Source organism: Schistocerca americana, chromosome 5 (genome assembly GCF_021461395.2).
Source record: "Schistocerca americana isolate TAMUIC-IGC-003095 chromosome 5, iqSchAmer2.1, whole genome shotgun sequence".
NCBI lineage: Eukaryota > Metazoa > Arthropoda > Insecta > Orthoptera > Acrididae > Schistocerca > Schistocerca americana.
Window position 1 is genome coordinate 299,822,258 of NC_060123.1, and position 18,878 is coordinate 299,841,135.

An 18,878-nucleotide genomic window follows, 5' to 3' on the forward strand; every position below is an offset into this window, starting at 1 on the left:
TGACGTGACATGACAGAGAATGCTTGGCATCATTTGAAACTTGCAGTACGTCGTCGAACACTGGTTGACCTCGAAAAGGCCGCCGACATAGGGTGTAACAAGCGTGAACAGCAATATCTACACCACATCGTGGATATCAAGCATAAAACGATCCAAGGAGCATACAATGGACGAGGTACAACAGCGTGGTGTTTATTATTGCCCGCCTCCAGATTTTGTTTTCAGAGATCAACAAAGATGTGTCCTTTCCAAAAGACTGTCGTTTTGTTTGGTAACTATTTCACACGCGCCGTGAACTGAAGTCATAGCCGATGGTTCCCCACATCATGATGCCAGGAGTAACACCATGCCTCTCCAAAACAATGGAAGAATGCGACCTCTGCCCAGGCCGGCGCTGGACTCGCCAAGGATGGTCATCTCAGGAAATGCTGAACCGTGATTCATCGCTGAACACTGACGCCACACATCGGTAGCCCAGGCTTCCCGATCACGGCACGAAAACAAACGTAAGCGCTTGTATTGCAGTGTTAACGGCAGCCTGTGCATCGGATAGTAATACGACTGCTGCTAGTCTTCAAGCACTGGTGCAGGATAGTACAGAATGTTCCAGGGGGTTAATTACTTGTTCTCAAATAGCATGCGCAGATATGAAGGAGTCAGAATGTGCTTGGTGCATAATACGACGATTACCCGTTGTGGTGGTCAGACGTAGTCCAATAGAAGCCTCACGAATATGCCTGACCGCACATTCCGAAGCAGTCCAACATCGAGCCACTATCACATCCGAATGACCCGCAAAACTGGGTATTCCACGAATCGAACTGCCAGACATATGAGGCCCACAACGAGGCCCCTTTCAAATTCTGTCAGGTGCTGATAACGCTGTCTCACACTGGTAAGCACTATCTCCATAACGCTCGCAGCGATCACTCAACATCCCCTTAAATACAGTACCAGGTCTGGTAACAACAACAAACAGGAGCAACACAAATCCACATTGGTAGCTTCTGTAATAAAGAAATGGACCGAGCGAGGTGGTGCAGTGGTTAGCATATTGGACTCTCTTTCGGGAGGACGACGGTTCAAACCCTCGTCCGACCATCCTGATTTAGGTCTTCCGCAATTTCCTTAAATCGCTTCAGGCAAATGCCGGGATGGTTCCTTTGAAAGGCGCACGGCAGACTTCTTTCCCCATCCTTCGCTGATGCGATGGGACCGACGACCTCGCTGTTTGGTCCACAGCCCCGAATCAACCAAACCCCAAAAATTGGAACTATAATCATTTACATACCCACTGATGGTGTATACACGTACGAAGCTGCACTGACATCTGTCCATGTCTGCTGTGTGTTTCTGGGCGCAATATATTTTAAGAGCTTAGCACACTTTTATTCGGGTATTTTACAATTACGAGCGTGTTTCTCAAATTGCGTCCATTACATACGACTGCTACTACCCAGTGTGGACTGTAATTATCGTACGGGAGCGAAACTTGGTAGATATTCTAACGTGTTAATGCAGAACCGATGTATGTTGGGGAAAAAATTTCAATTTTGTCCACTAGGCGCAAATTTGGCGCTGTAAATGTGAGAAAGACGTCTAGAAATGTTTCCATACATTACGAACTAGAAAAGGTCGAACAAGTGAGAAAGGCATAAGTCTGTTAGTACGAGGTTTGCCCAGAATGTAATGCACCGCATTTTTTTCTCAGCCGAAAACAATGCTACGAATACGAAACGTTACTTATGTATTATCTGGAGTCTCCCGCGTGAGCGCGCCAAGTTTCCGTCACTTCCGACAGATAGCGTAGCTGCAGGACAGTTTCAAAATGTCGCCTGTAGGTGATGTACGTTACAAGCAACGTGCTATCGTTGAATTTCTCACTGCAGATAAAGAAACTGGCGAATATTCAGAAACGCTTGTGCAAAGTCTATGCAGCATCTGCTGTCGACAGAAGTACAATTAGTCGCCGAGTACGGAGGGTGATGTCATCAGACGATTTGCAGCGGTCAGGGGGACCATCCACGGGTGTCACACCTGACCTAGCCTCCTCGGACTTCCACTTGTATGGACCTTTAAAGGATGGATGGAGATTACGTGGAAAAGTAGTCTGTGCAGATAAAACACCACTCTTTCGTATGTGAAATTCTCATTATGTTCAATAATGAATTGTTGAAAAAAAATAAATTCGGTGCATACTTTCTGGACAACCCTCGTATTAATTATTATTTACGCAATATGTTCAATATCAGCACCGGAGACATCGACGGAATGCTATACAGTACAAGATTTGAACCTGGTGGCCAAAATTGGAACTATTTTTTTTTCCAGCATAAATCGGTTCTGCAATAACGAATTAGAGTATCAACCAAGCTTCACTACCAAACGATAATTACAGCCCACATTGGACCTCTGTCAGTACCTGCACTTTAATATAACCACCCGGTATGAGCTAACGGAGGAATTATTTTTAAGACGACGAAACCCAAATGGATTGCGTTATGTCGCAGCCGAAAGTGGTGTGATATTTCAGAGCAAAAATCATTTACTCGTAAGGCTTGTCCGATGTACAGGGAATACGTCCAAGCAGTAGAGAAGGGAAAAAGTCCCGTAAAGAACCACCTTGCTAGGCCCACGCTGCGAACTGTTAACCTCGGCAGACGACAGGTGGCGGAGCTAAGCCTCCCTCCTCCCCTCCTCGGTGGGCCGGTCATATTTCTCGCCCCTCGGCCGTCACGCCACGACGGCGCAGCTTCTGGCGGCGCGGCGCGACACCTCCTAACGAAATTACGACGCATGACGCGCGACGCTAAATAACGACCGTGACTCAGAGGCGCATCTGCGGGACCTGCCAGGGGCGGCGCGCGGCCGGCGACATTTTTGCGTTAGGCGGGCCGGGCGTGCCGGGGCCTGACCACGGCGCTGCTGCCGCTGCTGCCGTCCTGATGCAATTACCCCGCGCCGAGCTATTACGGGCTTTTAGGGCGGCGGCGCGCAGAAAGGGGTTAGGCCGTAGAGTGACCCGCGTGCCGGCACGCCGGAGAGACGAGCTTCTGCAGGCACCGAAAGCGTCACAACTAACGCCATGTGCGGCCGCCCAGCCTGCACGCCTCTACGCTCTTAATGGGCGTTTCGCCGTGAGGTTTCCGTGGGTCTAGTTTCTAGCCTACAGGGTAGCGCATGAAAAACCGGTGCCGAAAACAGACTGCTCGCCATTACGCACGAACTGTTGCCCACCATGAGCAAACACAACAACAAGTAGATAACATGTAGTAATTACATAATTGTCGCACAGATGACAAAATGGTAGATATCGAAATAGACGACAGAGGGACAGAAAAACAATTGAAATCGCTGAAAACATGAAAGGCCGCTGGACCTGATGGGACACCAGTTCGATTTTACACAGAGTAGATTAGGTCAGGTTAGTGTTTTTTAACGTCCCGTCGACAACGAGGTCATTAGACACGGAGCGCAAGCTCGGGTTGGGGAAGGATGGAGAAGGAAATCGGCCGTGCCCTTTCAAAGGAACCATCCCGGCATTTGCCTGAAACGATTTAGGAAAATCACGGAATACCTATATCAGGATGGCTGGAGACGGGATTGAATACACAGAGTACGCGAAGGAACTTGCCCCCCTTCTTGCAGCGGTGTACCGTAGTTCTCTAGAAGAGCGTAGCGTTCCGAAGGACTGGAAAAGGGCACAGGTCATTTCCGTTTTCAAGAAGGGACGTCGAAGAGATGTGCAGAACTATAGACCTATAACTCTAACGTCGATCAGTTGTAGAATTTTGGAACACGTATTATGATCGAGTATAATCACTTTTCTGGAGACTAGAAATCCACTCTGTAGGAATCAGCATGGGTTTCGAAAAAGACGGTCGTGTGAAACCCAGCTCGCGCTATTCGTCCACGAGACTCAGAGGGCCATAGACACGGGTTCACAGGTAGATGCCGTGATTCTTGACTTCCGCAAAGCGTTCGATCCAGTTCCCCACAGTCGTTTAATGAACAAAGTAAGAGCATATGGACTATCAGACCAATTGTGTGATTGGATTGAAGAGCTCCTAGATAACAGAACACAGCATGTCATACTCAATGGAGAGAAGTCTTCCGAAGTAAGAGTGATTTCAGGTGTGCCGCAGGGGAGTGTCGTAGGACCGTTGCTATTCACAATATACATAAATGACCTTGTGGATGACATCGGAAGTTCACTGAGGCTTTTTGCAGATGATGCTGTGGTGTATCGAGTGGTTGTAACAATGGAAAATTGTACTGAAATGCAGGAGGATCTGCAACGAATTGACGCATGGTGCAGGGAATGGCAATTGAATCTCAATGTAGACAAGTGTAATGTGCGGCGAATGCATAGAAAGAACGATCCCTTATCATTTAGCTACAATATAGCAGGTCAGTAACTGGAAGCAGTTAATTCCATAAATTATCTGGGAGTAGGCAATAGGAGTGATTTAAAATGGAATGACCATATAAAATTAATCGTCGTTAAAGCAGATGCCAGACTGAGATTCATTGGAGGAATCCTAAGGAAATGCAATCCGAAAACAAAGGAAGTAGGTTACAGTACACTTGTTCGCCCATTGCTTGAATACTGCTCACCGGTGTGGGATCCGTACCAGATGGGGTTGATAGAAGAGATGGAGAAGATCCAACGGAGAGCAGCGCGCTTCGTTACAGGATCATTTAGTAATCGCGAAAGCGTTACGAAGATGATAAACTCCAGTGGAAGGCTGCAGGAGAGATGCTCTGTAGCTCGGTACGGGCTTTTGTTGAAGTTTCGAGAACATACCTTCACCTAGGAGTCTAGCAGTATATTGCTCCCTCCTACGTGTATCTCGTGAAGAGACCATGAGGATAACTGTCAAATGAAAACGGGACAGGTGGAAAAATAGTAAGTAAACTGGTTATTGGTTCAAATGGCTCTGAGCACTGTGGGACTTAACATCTGAGGTCATCAGTCCCCTAGAACTTAGAACTACTTAAACATAACTAACCTAATGACAGCACACACATCCATGCCCGAGGCAGGATTCGAACCTGTGACCGTAGCGGTCGTGCGGTTCCGGACTGAGCGCCTAGAACCGCTCGGCCACCACGGCCGGCAAACTGGTTATTATTTCAAAAGTAGTCGTCGTTAGTGTAAATACTGTTATCCCAATCTGAGACAAAATTGTCAATGCCTTCGTGAAAAAATGTTTGCGGTTGCTGGTGTGACCTTGATTGTTCCCACTCGTGCAAGTCTTCGTCCGAAGCAAATCGACGGCCACGAATGTCGTTATTTAGGTCTCCAATATGTGGAAATTGCATGGGGAGAGATTGGGACTGTATGGAATATGTGTTAAGGCTTTCCAGGGAATCTTTCGCAGCGGAGTCGAAGCGGCCGTAATAACATATAAGCGGGGCCAAAGTGGGGTAAGTGTATTGACAGTTAGGGCGATTACTTTTGAAATAACATATAGCTTACTTATTTTTTTCCATCTGTCTCGTTTTCATTTGATTGCCCCATATAGATATTGTCTACTTTCGTAAATGCATAAAAGAACCAAAACATTATGTCCACAGCCCACCGCTATACTGAAAAGCCATTAGGTGGCGCTGCGGGCACGCGATGCGATAAGTATATAAGCGGAGCAGAGGTGAATGGCGAATCATTCTACCGACGTTGTGGACCACAAATGCGCAAGTCCACCAACATAGACGGCTTTGATAAATAGTCGATTGTTATGGTCCGGCTCCTGGGAATGGGCATCTCGGAAAAAGCGAACATGGTCAGCTGTTCTTACTATCATCAGTGTCGGTGGAAAATGGTTCAAGGACGGCGAAACTACGAGTAGGCGTCTCACCACAGATCGTGGAGGCGGGCACAATTGTTTCGAAGCTTTCCATTCAGCGCAAATCGTTGAACAGTGCAAATCGTTGCACATTGGACACCGCAGCAGACTACTCTTACGTGTTTCCATGTTTACCCAACGCCTTTGTCAGTTCCGGTCAGATGAATCACGTTTTACATCAGGCCGGCAGTCGTGTTCAGATACGCCACCATCCAGGCGGACGGCTGCCCGAAAGATTCACTGAGCTAGTACCCAGGTTGGTGGAAGCAGTGTTACGCTATAAAGGAAATTAAGCTGGGCTTCCACGGTTCCTGTGGTAGTACGGGAGTCAAACAAGATAGCTGTCGTCAACCATCTGCATCCCTTCCTGCTTGATATCTTCTCCAACTGCGATTCCACCTCCAATGATGTAGATGTCGACGGGACGCTAAATCCTAATCATCCTTTTTTTTCTATTTTCTACGGCGATGGCATCATCTTCTCGCAGAACAACTGTCCGTGACACGAGGGCAGAATCGTGCTACAGTGGTTTAAGAAATTTGATAGTGAACTCACGTTGATGTCATGTCCACCAAATTCCCATAATATGAAGTCGTTGGAGCACATCTGTGAGCTATGGGGCGCCAGCTGCACGTCAACAAACCGCCGGCCCGTAACATACTGAAATAGGGTGACCTTTACATAGACATCTGGCCCTAGATGCCTCCAAAAAGTACCAGAACTTGTCGAGTCGGTGCTATGCCGAGCCGGTGCTGTATTTCGTTGAAATGTGGGCCAATATATTGCTAAACATTAGGTCATAATTTTTTGGCTCATCAGTGTGGTTTATTTATGGGTCGAGAAGAGCTTCGTGAAGACTGACTTACTGAACAGTTATAGCCCTCATACGTGGTTTTAACGGCAACCGAATGGGATGGATGGATCCGTAAGTTACCCTGGCTCAACAAAAACCACAAATGCGCAGCCGTTACATTTTACGGCTTTCCGCACCATGGCAGCCCGTAACTCTGTATGACTATCCGATGCCCTCTAGTAGTTGCCACTCGTGTCGTAGCCAGCGCGTCTGCCAATGACCGGCATTGATTCCAAGGCACCATTCATCATTCCAGTCGTTCGCTACGCCATTGTAGGTAATCTTCTCGTTGATGAAGTGTGAGGTATGAGTGGCGGGGCACTGTTACTCGTTACACAGCTTAGAGCAAATGGTTCCTTATGCTTTTAGCTCGTACATTGTGTGCACAATTGGTCTAATCTCTAATCAGGTCGCGAGGCAGTCAGTAAAGGGTATTCCTCTGTCGAAGCGTATTCTGCTTATTCTTGAACCAGGACGACAGGGTGTGGATCGCCAATGAACTTCCTGCTGCAGCGTTAATGTACAACTGACACTTGTTTGTGGTTTAACCAATTCTTCAGAAGAGCCATTCAATCTCTCGGAGACCAGCGGTAGGACCTAACTGAAACTGAGCTATCGTGTTCGTCGACGTGCCTTGACATGACAGCAATGGCTACGAACTTAGTACGAACCTCGAAACAAGGGACAATCTTTTTAGCATACCAAAAATAGTTGTTAGTGGCTCCATTTGTCATCCTCATTATTTGATTCTTAGTTTGTCGAAGGACGGCGGTTTGAGTCATTGCATATACTGCCGCCTACTGTTGCCCCTCTACCCTTTTATTTGCAATTGCCCATGCTTTTCATACGGTTATCAACGGATTAGAAGAATTGAAAAAAAAGAGGTGTGTGGCTTGAAGATACTATTACAAGCAATATGTTTTCGTTCTTACAGTATCTCAGCTGTCCGGGGTAGCCGAGCGGCTCTAGGCGCTTCAGTCTGGAACCGCGCGACCGCTACGGTCGCAGGTTCGAATCCTGCCTCGGGCATGGATGTGTGTGATGTCCTTAGGTTAGTTAGGTTTAAATAGTTCTAAGTTCTAGGGGACCGATGGCCTCAGCTGTTAAGTCTCAATTTTCTGTGTACGCGTACGGCCAACGCTTTCGGAGCTTCAAAGTCAGTTACAAGGACGACATTGACCTTTTTGCGTTACATGTGCTTCCATTTTTTGTTGAATGAATAACACACCTGCTAGTTATACGAGTGTAGCGTCCTGGACGATATAAACGGTCAAATAAAGTATCAGTAATGTTTGCCTTCATTTGACCAAAGTTGTTTGTGCATTCATGATAAACGTTCACATCCGCGCGCACTTAAATGATTTAACATATTCATGTCTGTACTACATGACTCAAATGAACCTACGTCGTAGTTCAACGATGCTAAAGTAGTGAAATTAGTATTGCTTTCAAGTTGTATAGGTTAATTGTCGTCTTTAGCAACTGTAATAAGTCTTATTCAGACCAGACGCGTTTCGCTTTATTTTAATGCTTCTTCAGTGGTCACTGTAACAATAGTTTTTTTCTTATAATTTTGTTTGTTATGATCATTAACAGTTTGCATGCTTTACTTATCACTATAAAAAGTTTTTATTCTTTTCGTGACGAAAAGAATAAAAACTGTTTCTGGTAATAAATAAAACATGCGAAACGTTAAACTGTTCGTTACGAAAAGAATATGTTGTAAGAAAAAAAAATCATATTGTTACAATGATGTTTTAAAATATTTTAAAATAAAGCGAAGCGCGTCTGGTCGGAATAAGACTTTTATTACACTTGCTGAAGACGGCAGTTATCTATGCAACTTGTATATCTGAAAAAAGAAAAAAAAGAAGACTATGCTATTGTTTTCCTTTACATACATAAAAGTAAAAATAAAATTAAATTACCGAGAGTAGTGGCGGTTAAGCATATAGAGAACAGACATTTTTTTGCCAAATAAAGGTAACTACTAATAATAATACGCCATCTGTCAATTTAGTCTGTGGCGCTTTTCTTGTAAATGTAATGACTGTCTCGTTAATTTACTACTTGGGGATGATTAGATGCAGATGTATCGCCCGAACAACGTTTCTGTAGTCCTTGGAATCGAGGACAGCTGGATTAAATCTAGGAGAGAAAAGTGAAAGGAAGCCGGCAGGTGGATAGGCCAGGAACATTCGGGATGGACGATACCACGCTGGACCATATAGTGAACAGCAGGATTGATACTGATAGGAAAATATGGAAGACGTTTGCACACGTCATCTGAGAAACAGGGACTGTTAAATGATCATGACGATGATGATAATTTAACTGTTGGAAATGGAGTTGTGTCTTCGGAATCTGATGGACTTACAAATTGACTTTGCGGTCTGGACCTCGATGATTTTCTTCATACGTAGGGAATTTGAAGGTCAGTGCCCCGACATCAATTTCCTAAAGCGACGCGCTGCAATAGCTGGGTGTCTAGCGTAAAGATCTTGTAAACATCAGTCGCTGATTCAAATCTTGTTAATTGCAATATTTTTATTTTTACTTAAACTTCCTTTTTATTAACGAATGCAGGCTTATCTAATATTTACACATCGACCCTTATTACTCAGTATGAGCAAGTTAATTGCAGAAGATGCTGGAAAGGGCTATCGTTGACGTCGATGCAGCGCTGTGCTCGATTTATCAAACTGAGACACGCGTAGCACCTCTGCCTGAGAGACAGCTTCAGCAGTAGTATTTCCAGTGTTCTGCTGTAGATCTTTCAAGTATGCGAAGATTATTTGAGTACACCTGACTCTACAGTTTGAAGGAGAGTAATCAGGCAGCAGAAGAGGTCGGGAGATGTGCACTGACTGTGCTGATACTCCTCATAACTGAAAACTTCATGTTCTTGTGACAAGGTTGTCGGGATGGAGTTTGCTGTAACTCCGTCTCCCTGAAAGTATTCATATAGCCGTTAATCTTCTGTGAGTTGGTCCACATTAGGATTAAACAGTTTGTGCCCGTTAGCATTAACAGTTTGGTGAAGTAATCGTGTTACGATGCGTACACCAAATAATACTCACCAAACACCAATCTTGAGATTATGCAACGGTTCAAGGGACTGATCGCAATTTTCTGATGCATTGTCGCGCATGTTCTTTTACCTAATCATACCCTGACAGTCTGAATCGGGCCTCATCTGAAGAAATAAAAAAAACTGACGATCACTCAAAAACCACCGGCAGAAGTCAACACGCAAAAATTCGTCTGGACACTTTGACTACTGCGCATCACTAAAGCTATAAAGGTAGAAATTCAGGTCCGGTTTCATAATATTTCGATACGACGCTTTCTTAATTCCTACTAGCAAAGATAAACACCGTTACGATTTCGACGGACTTTATTTCCAGGCTTTCCTTCAGTGGATCAGTGTTTCCTCGTGTTCGAACTCTTTTCGGACAGTTAGGTATTTTATTTGCAGCAGAGCCATTTTCGCGCCATTTTGTCACCAAGTTTTGTATTACTGATTTTACTGAACTTTTTGCCAGAAAGCTTCCAGTGTTAAACTTCTGCGCATACAGTTTTCCACGAATTGGTGCTTAGCATAACACTCGACCGTGAACATGTGTTTTTTATCATGATCACCAACTTCTGTTGCATCCAACTTGTCACTAAACACGTCCACTCCGCTCACTCATACCTAATGACACTGGAAAGTACTCGCGACAGATCCTGAGAGAGATACGCCACCGAAAACACGGTTCCCGGCAAATTCTGTGATGGACAGTTCTGCTGTTCGTAACACCGGTCAATTTTGTGTCAGCCTTGTAAATATTTTCCGAGCCACTTTCTCTTTGGCCAACCTTTGTATACACATCAGTGGTACTGTTCAGTCTCAAGAGATAAAAAATGTCAGATGAAACTATATCGTTCAAGAGATCATGTTAAGTCTCAAACATCTGTGATGTGTATTTGCGGACTGAAGTGACCATTGAAAATTTGTACTAAGGCCGAGAAGCGAACCCGGGCCTCTTGCTCGCTAGGCAGGTATGCTAACCACTACGCCACTCTCGCACAGCGACGTTGCACAACTGCACGGAGTATCTATCCTCCCTCCACATCTCCCAGCCCACTTGGTGTTCCCCCTAAACTCTAACAGTATTGCAGGGACTCTCCAACTGTGTTGGAATAACACATTAGCATTGAACAAAATAGGAGAGACTATCTATGCGTAGGTACTTCAATAAAATGAGACTGTATGAGACCCAGGGTCAATCGCGGTCTTTGTACCAATTTTTATTTGGTCGCTTGTCTTCATATCTACATCATATATTTCCGATACTTCAAAAATCTCTGGAACCGTATAGTGTCATTTGATTGAAGTACCTACGCATGGTTTTCAGGCAGGATCTCCTATTTCGTTCGATGCTAAGGTCTTATTCCAGTGCAGTTGGAGAGCCCCTGCAATGCTGTAGAGTTTAGTCTGAATACCAAGTTGGCTGCGGGGTGAATGGGAATTTGGATTGAGGAGGGAGGCATGCTAGTGTAGTCGGTACAATTGAGTGAAGCCACTGTCCCAGGGTGGCCTAGTGGCCAGCGCATCTGCCTAGTTAGCGCGAGACCCAGGCTGGAATCCCGGCCTTGGTACAGATTATTATTTGTCGTTTCACTCTGCATATATGCGTCATATATAATATTTTCCGTTTTACTTTTCGTATTATTGTACCAAATTTTAATTCTTTTTCCACAAACTAGCCCCACAGATAGTGTTTCATTACAGGCTGAATTGCTCTGCTGATATAGTCATCGCCTCCGAAATGTTCCTCTACCGTACCCAGCGAACATTCTTGCAAAACGTGTTCATACTGTTTCGCATTTTGCATTTTCTTACGCAGTAAGAGGACCACACGATAAGCACTGAAACACCCGATCACCGTAACACAACCTCCTCCGTACTTCACTGCTGGCATTGCACATGATGACACGTAACGTTCTCCAGGTATTAACCAAACCAAGATCCTTCCATCGGATTGCCACAGGATATAGCGTGATTCTTTACTCCAAATCACCACTGTCAATTGGCGTCGTTCTTTACGCCACCCCAAGCGTCGCTTAGCAATGGCTGCAGAAACGTGTGGCTTATAAGGAGATGTTCGACCAATGTGTTAGACCAGGATAGTATCAGTTTAGCTGTGGTTGCTCCTGCGTGTTTCCATTTCACAATCACATCCCCAACAGTCGACATGGGCAGCTTTAGAAGGGCTGAAACGTCTTTCATGCATTTTTTACGCAGATGACGTCGAATGACTTGCTCACGCTCAAGTCATTGAGCTCTCTGGGATCGATCCATTTTTCTCTTTACTGACAAGGCAATATCCCTGCCCCCTTCTTCTATGATAGCGGAACAAACACTGGTAGCAGTTACGCATGTAAAATATCTGGGAGTATGCGTACGGAACGGTTTGAAGTGGAATGATCATATAAAATTTCACTTCAAGCCCTATCACGTGCTCACAAGCCTGCTAGAGAAAATCAACATGCATTTTTAATGCCTGTTCGTATGTTGCCAACATTCGCAATAGGTGTCGTTATTTCTGGACAAACACGCACACATCTTACTGTAGGTGAGTAACCAATTGATACATGATCTATATTCTTGGATGATAAAGAAGGACGCAAATTAATTGTTGGTAAGGCGGGTGCCAGGTTGATATTCATTGGGAGAGTTCTTAAAAAATGTAGTCCACCAACAAAGGAGATGGTTTACAGGACACTCGTTCGACCTATACTTGAGTATTTCTCATCAGTGTGGGATCTGTACCAGGTCGAGTTGACAGAGGAGATAGAGAAGATCCATAGAAGAGCGGCGCGGTTCGTCACAGGGTTATTTGGTAAGCGTTACGGAGATGTTTAGCAAACTCAAGTGGCCGACTCTGAAGGCAGGCGCTCTTTATCGCGGTGTAGCTTGCTGTCCAGGTTTCGAGAGGGTGCGTTTCTGGATGAGGTATCGAATATATTGCTTCCCCCTACTTATACCTCCCGAGGAGATCACGAATGCAAAATTAGAGAGATTCGAGCACGGAGGCTTTCCGGCAGTCGTTCTTCCCGCGAATCATACGCGACTGGAACAGGAAAGGGAGGTAATGACAGTGGAACATAAAGTGCGCTCCGCCACACACCGTTGGGTGGCTTGCGGAGTATAAATGTACATGTACATAATGGCACGTCCGCCTCTCGTGACTTCAGTGGTCAATTCCTCTTTTCATAGGGATGTCCGTATATTTTTGGTCAAATAATTTATCTCCGTATGCGACATGATTTCTGTTGGCTTAATCATGATCCCTACAGAAGTTATACGTTGGATGCAGCAGAACTATCCCTCGTCTTCCTCGAGTGCTGGTTTCCTAAATTTAACTAACAAGGTTTCGCGATAAAACCATCGTCTTCCTTCAAAAGATTCTCATTTATGTCTCCTGAGCCCCCTTGTTACACTTTCTTATGGTTCACACTATCTTGTTAGGATCGTAGCAGTGCGTGCATGAATTCGTTCGACATCTGTTGTCTTCTGAATTCGAAAACAATTCCATGTGCACAGTGGCGGTACTCTAGATGTGGTCGCACTAGCGCCTTGCATGCTGTTAACAAAAGCACTTTAACGTAATGAGTTCCATCTGCAAGGAAGTCACGAATCCAATCACGAATCTGGTTCGATAGTCGGTAGGCTAGAGTGCTGAACTATATCTAATGCTTCTTTGAAGTCTAGAAACACGACAGGAACCATGGCGCCGTTGTCTAAGGCGATATGGATCTCGTGAACGAACAGAGAGCGAGTTGAGTTTTGCGACACTCTATTTGCAGAATACATTTTAGTTGGCTGTTAGCGACTGTCTATCGGTGTACTACAAGTATTGCATGAGGACGCCGAAGAACTCTGACTTAGAGCCAGCTATTAACTGTCTAGTGGTGATGGGACGTCGAGAAGACAAGAGAGCGGCCAGAGGCGGTGCTCACCTGGTAGCTGACCTCCTGCTCGAGGATGGCTCTGTTCTGCTGGTTGCCGGAGCAGCAGGCGAGCAGCGTGGGGAAGAGCAGCGCAGACAGCTCCGGCCTGCTGAAGTAGGCGAGCGGCAGCCCGCACAGCTGCTGCAGCACCGTCGGCGTGTTGCCCGACTGCAACATCATCTGCAGCACCACAAGCCGGGTCAGTGATTATTTAAAAAATAAAAACACATGTAAAGGCATAGGCTACTATGGCCAGCGTCAATTTGAAGGAAATCCTCTGAGTGTTCGGCAAGGTCATTATGAAACACCAAAGCAAACGGCTCTTTAATCGCCCGGGAGAGGACCGTAGGAAAAATGGCGGAAACGTCAGCTTTCTAGTTACTTCAGTGTTTCATGACGAAGCAGCCAAACACTAAAAAGGATTTCACTCATTATAAAAACACTTACCGCACATACACATGGCCACCTCAGCGGCTGTGGTGTGGACATATACACGTGTCCATAATTAAAGTTTCAGTTTCAAAAGGAAAGAGAACTACTGCTCAATGTTATTTCAGATTGAAACAGCATATTATTGACGCAGAGGGAAAAAGGCGTCAGAACATGCACACTAAAAGACGACGATGATGATGATGATGATGATGACGACGATGTTTGGTCTGTGGGGCGCTCAACTGCGCGGTTATCAGCGCCCGTACAAATTTCCAACCTTTGCTCAGCCCATTCTCGCCACTTTCATGAATAATAATGAAATGATGAAGACAACACAAACACCCAGTCATCTCGAAGCAGGTGAAAATCGCTGACTCCGGCGGGAATCGACCCCGGGACCCACTAAAACACGAGAGGCACACGTCTGTTCCTCAGTTTGTACCCGAGACATCCAAATGACTGCGCATGACGGATCGCACTCCGTTGGTAAAGCTCTTTTACAAGAACGTTGATTGTGCGGCAATAGCCCTGCAAAAGTTCCGGAGACTCAAGATATGAAAACCGGCGTTGATTCGATGTCTGCTAAGTGTCACGAGAAAATGGTTACAAAATTAGAATACGGTCTTTTTTAAAGTGAAATGTGCCATATGGAGGAAAGCACCTGGTCCGGTACCTGTTGAACATGTGGCCACAGCATTGCACGAGAGGTCCAGCGGTGGTATGCAAACATGCAGTGCATGGGGAAATGCCCGAACACTGGACATGCCTGACAGCACGGTGCATTAAATCCTACGAAACAACCTGCATTGCTATCCATATAAAATTACCTATTGCCACGAATTGCTTCCTGCTCGCCTTCCAGCAAGACAAATGTTCGCTCTAGAATTTCCTTCTCGCAAGGAAGTGGACAATGAATGAACATGGAACATTCTGTGGACAATCGAAGCCCATTTCCATCTCCAAGAACGTGTCAATACGCTGAATTGTAGAATATGGGCATAGAAAAATCCGCACGTACATCAACTGGCAAACGTTCATTCTGTAAAAGTGACTGTGTGTGCTGCAGGTTGACGATTTCATTTATCGTAAGGCCGCATTTGTTCGACGAGGTTAGTCCTGCGGCGGGGCGAGTTACCTGCACCATCACTGGTAAACTCAATGAGAGTCTTTGGGGGCCGGCCGAAGTGGCCGTGCGGTTAAAGGCGCTGCAGTCTGGAACCGCAAGACCGCTACGGTCGCAGGTTCGAATCCTGCCTCGGGCATGGATGTTTGTGATGTCCTTAGGTTAGTTAGGTTTAACTATTTCTAAGTTCTAGGGGACTAATGGCCTCAGCAGTTGAGTCCCATAGTGCTTAGAGCCATTTGAACTCCATTTGAGAGTCTTTCGCGCAACAACGTCATTCCAACCCTTCAACAGCGTGGATGTGTGGGTAGGATAATTTTTATGCATGATGGCGCTACTCCGCACATGGAACAGCCGGTGAAGTGGCTGCTGCAGAGGCATTTCGGAAATGATAGAATTATCAGCCGTCATTTCCCTACAGCCTGGGGGTTGGGTTGATTATGGGGAGGAGACCAAACTGCGAAGTCATCGGTCTGATCGGATTGGGGAAGGAAGTCGGCCGTGCCCTTTCAAAGGAACCATCCCGGCATTTACCTGCAGCGATTTAGGGAAATCATGGAAAACCTAAATTAAGATGGCCGGACGCGGGATTGAACCGTCGTCCTCCCGAATGCGAGTCCAGTGCGCCACCTCGCTCGTTCCTACAGCCTGGCCGTCCAGATCACCTGATCTTAATCTGTGTGACTTCTGGCTGTGGGGTTAGCTGAAAGAAGCTGTATTCAGTGCACCAATTATAACGGTAGCTGAACTCAAAGCACGCATTGTGCAAAGCATTCTAAAAGTGACCCCTGAGATACTTGGATCCGTTGTGGAACATGCTGTTTCTCCATTTCAACTTGCAGAAATCGGTGGACTGCTTGTTGAAGGTATCTTGCGCCCGTCCCCCGACAGTTAGAAACGATGTCATTTTCCTTTTTATACTGTTTTTCGTCCCAGTGCACTCAAAAACCGGCGTCATTTTGCTTTTCATGTGGTTTTTGACCTCAGGACAATTAAATCTGATTTTACCCATCTGATGTGGTACGACTTCACCGTGGTGGATGGGCTCAATTAACAGTGCCACAACTGTTCACTGTCGATCTTGTGTAGTAATGCACTTTGAAGTGTACGGATGATGGAACAAGTAAATCAAACCATAGCAGCCGTACTGTGATTCATCTGCCATTTGTAGTCGACCCAATTTACGTTAAGACGTTTACAGCGCCATGTATCTGTAATTATTATATGACATTTCCCCTGCGTCAATATATGCTGTTCAAATTTTACGTCACTCAGAGCAGTGGTTCTCTTTCAACAGCGTTTTGAAACTGGAACTTCAGTTATGGACACACTATATTTCAAAAACTCACTACACCGGTTTATAACACTCACAAGCAGTAACGTGCTAACAACAGCTCAGTGACAAAAAAACAAAAACCAGAAATAAATGTTAACATTAAATTTATCGAATATTTCGTCGATACTTGGAGAAATATATACATACCAAACTGAAATACACGGTGTAATAAATGTTCCACATAAATATTTACACTGACCCAAAAAAATACCAGACCATTAAGAAGGAGTTGTGCGACATAAAAGAAGTTGGTAGGCGTCTTTCTACATCCGAGAGATGATATCTACTCAAATTTCGCACAAGTCGCGTAATAATCTCGCTAGTAGCGCCACTACGAGAACGCAAATCGGGTTTGCTTTAAATACACGCTGTAAGGGTCGTGAGTGTTAGTTGCCTTTGAAACTGGACGTGCTGAGTTGATGTTAGTCAAGAATACCTTTAAGGCGACAAAGACGCCATTATCAACACCTCACTGGGTCTGAACGAAACAGTGTAATAGAGCTATGAGAAGCTGGATTTTCCTTCCGCAATACTACAGAAAGACTTGGCAGGAATCTAGCCACTGTACATGATTGCTGGCAGTCATGATCGCAACAATGTACAGTCGAAAGACTTTTCTCTTGATTACATTAACCTGTGATCTTCCTACGTTCATCACTTGACTATGTTACCTAGACAAATGCATTCCCTAAATTTCATTATTCTTCATTTATTATTTTTTGGTGTTGTGATTTTTTTCCGTCAGATTATGCATCTGCAAGAAAAACAAGAAATTGTAATGCTTCAATTTGACGTAGGTACTAAACAAGAAATATTATCCGTTGAGTTTCAGGATTGCATCCATATGACGTCGATATCTTATCTCAGTATTTCGGCTGGCAACTACTATAACATCTTTAGGTCTGTTTTCTAAAATTCGTATATATAAACAATGAAGACATATATCTAACTCATGGTTTTCGTGTTTAGGACCGTTGAAGACAGGAAAAGGAATTGACAGAAGGGTAAATATGGCCTGGTGCACTTTTTGTAAACTGAAGAAACTGCATATTACAAGTTTTAACATAAAGGCGGCATCACAAGGACTTCTAGTGCGAAAAGAATTAAAAAACTAGGGATTCCACCGGAAAAAATTGGATAATGCTTGTCTGGCGTTACTAGGAGAGCCATAAAAACAAACGGATCATAAAACTAGAGTGGAAGACATGATTATGATTGCAACGCCAATGAAACTGAATTGGATGAGACATACAGCCAATGGAATGAATGTTAGATGGACAAAATTAGTCCTTTGCCTGATTCCAACAGATAAGATGCAGCGGCTCTATGGAACGTGAATACCTTATAGAAAATATGCAGGAATAACATGGATGGTTACAGCTAATAACTGTAATGCAGGAAGTGCTCTGAAGGCGGCTTTTATTTACCAAATGATTCCCTAAGAGATAACGATTATACTTTTGATAATGACAAGCTATCAGAGTTTTGAAACGTTACACAGTTTATAAATCTGCTGCTACATGTGGATAAAGGTGCAGACGTGTGTTTCCACGAGCGCTACTAACATTGACGCAAAACTATTTTCGCGATCAGTTTATCATGTCATGATAAAGAAGCCTTTTTTTTATATCTGACCCAGACAAGCATGTATAAATATCATGAATGTAAATTCAGAAATGCTGATATACTGTAACCCTTAAAAGACAACCAGGAATGAATTAAACACACACATCAGCAAAAGTTTTCCATCACCTCGGTTCCGAGAGACCCGGAACCTTTACAGAAAATTGGAATAGAGATCAACAAAAACATCATTTCAGCCCTTTATATTGCACATGAAAACCACAAATTGCATGTTGTACCACCATACAGCGAGACCTTCAGTGGTGGTGGTACAGACTGCTGTACACACCGGTACCTCTAATACCCAGCAGCACGTCCTCTTGCATTGATGCATGCCTGTATTCGTCGTGGCATACTATCCACAAGTTCATCAACGCACTGCACTGTTGGTCCAGATTATCCCACTCCTCAACGGCGATTCGGCGTAGATCCCTCAGAGTAGCTGGTGGGTCACGTCATCCATAAACAGCCTTTTTCAGTCCATCCCAGGAATGTTCGATCGGGTTCATAGGGTTAATATCTGAAGAACATGCTGGCCACTCTAGTCGAGCGATGTCGTTATCCTGAAGAAAGTCATTCACAAGATGTGCACGATGGAACCGCGAATTGTCGTCCATGAAGACGAATGCCTCGCCAATATGCTGCCGATCTGGCTGCACTCTC

At 44.9% G+C, this 18,878-nt stretch overlaps 1 protein-coding gene across 5 annotated transcripts in view; it reads right to left on the bottom strand.

Annotated features, from left to right (window-relative positions):
• The window catches only part of LOC124615778 (S phase cyclin A-associated protein in the endoplasmic reticulum), a 590,398-nt gene that overhangs the window by 8,807 nt on the left and 562,713 nt on the right, over nucleotides 1-18,878 (bottom strand). For all 5 annotated transcript variants that reach the window (XM_047143880.1, XM_047143883.1, XM_047143882.1 and 2 more), the window contains one exon: nucleotides 13,711-13,881. In XM_047143880.1, the coding sequence (XP_046999836.1) occupies nucleotides 13,711-13,881 (171 nt within the window). The remainder of the gene's footprint in view (nucleotides 1-13,710; nucleotides 13,882-18,878) is intronic.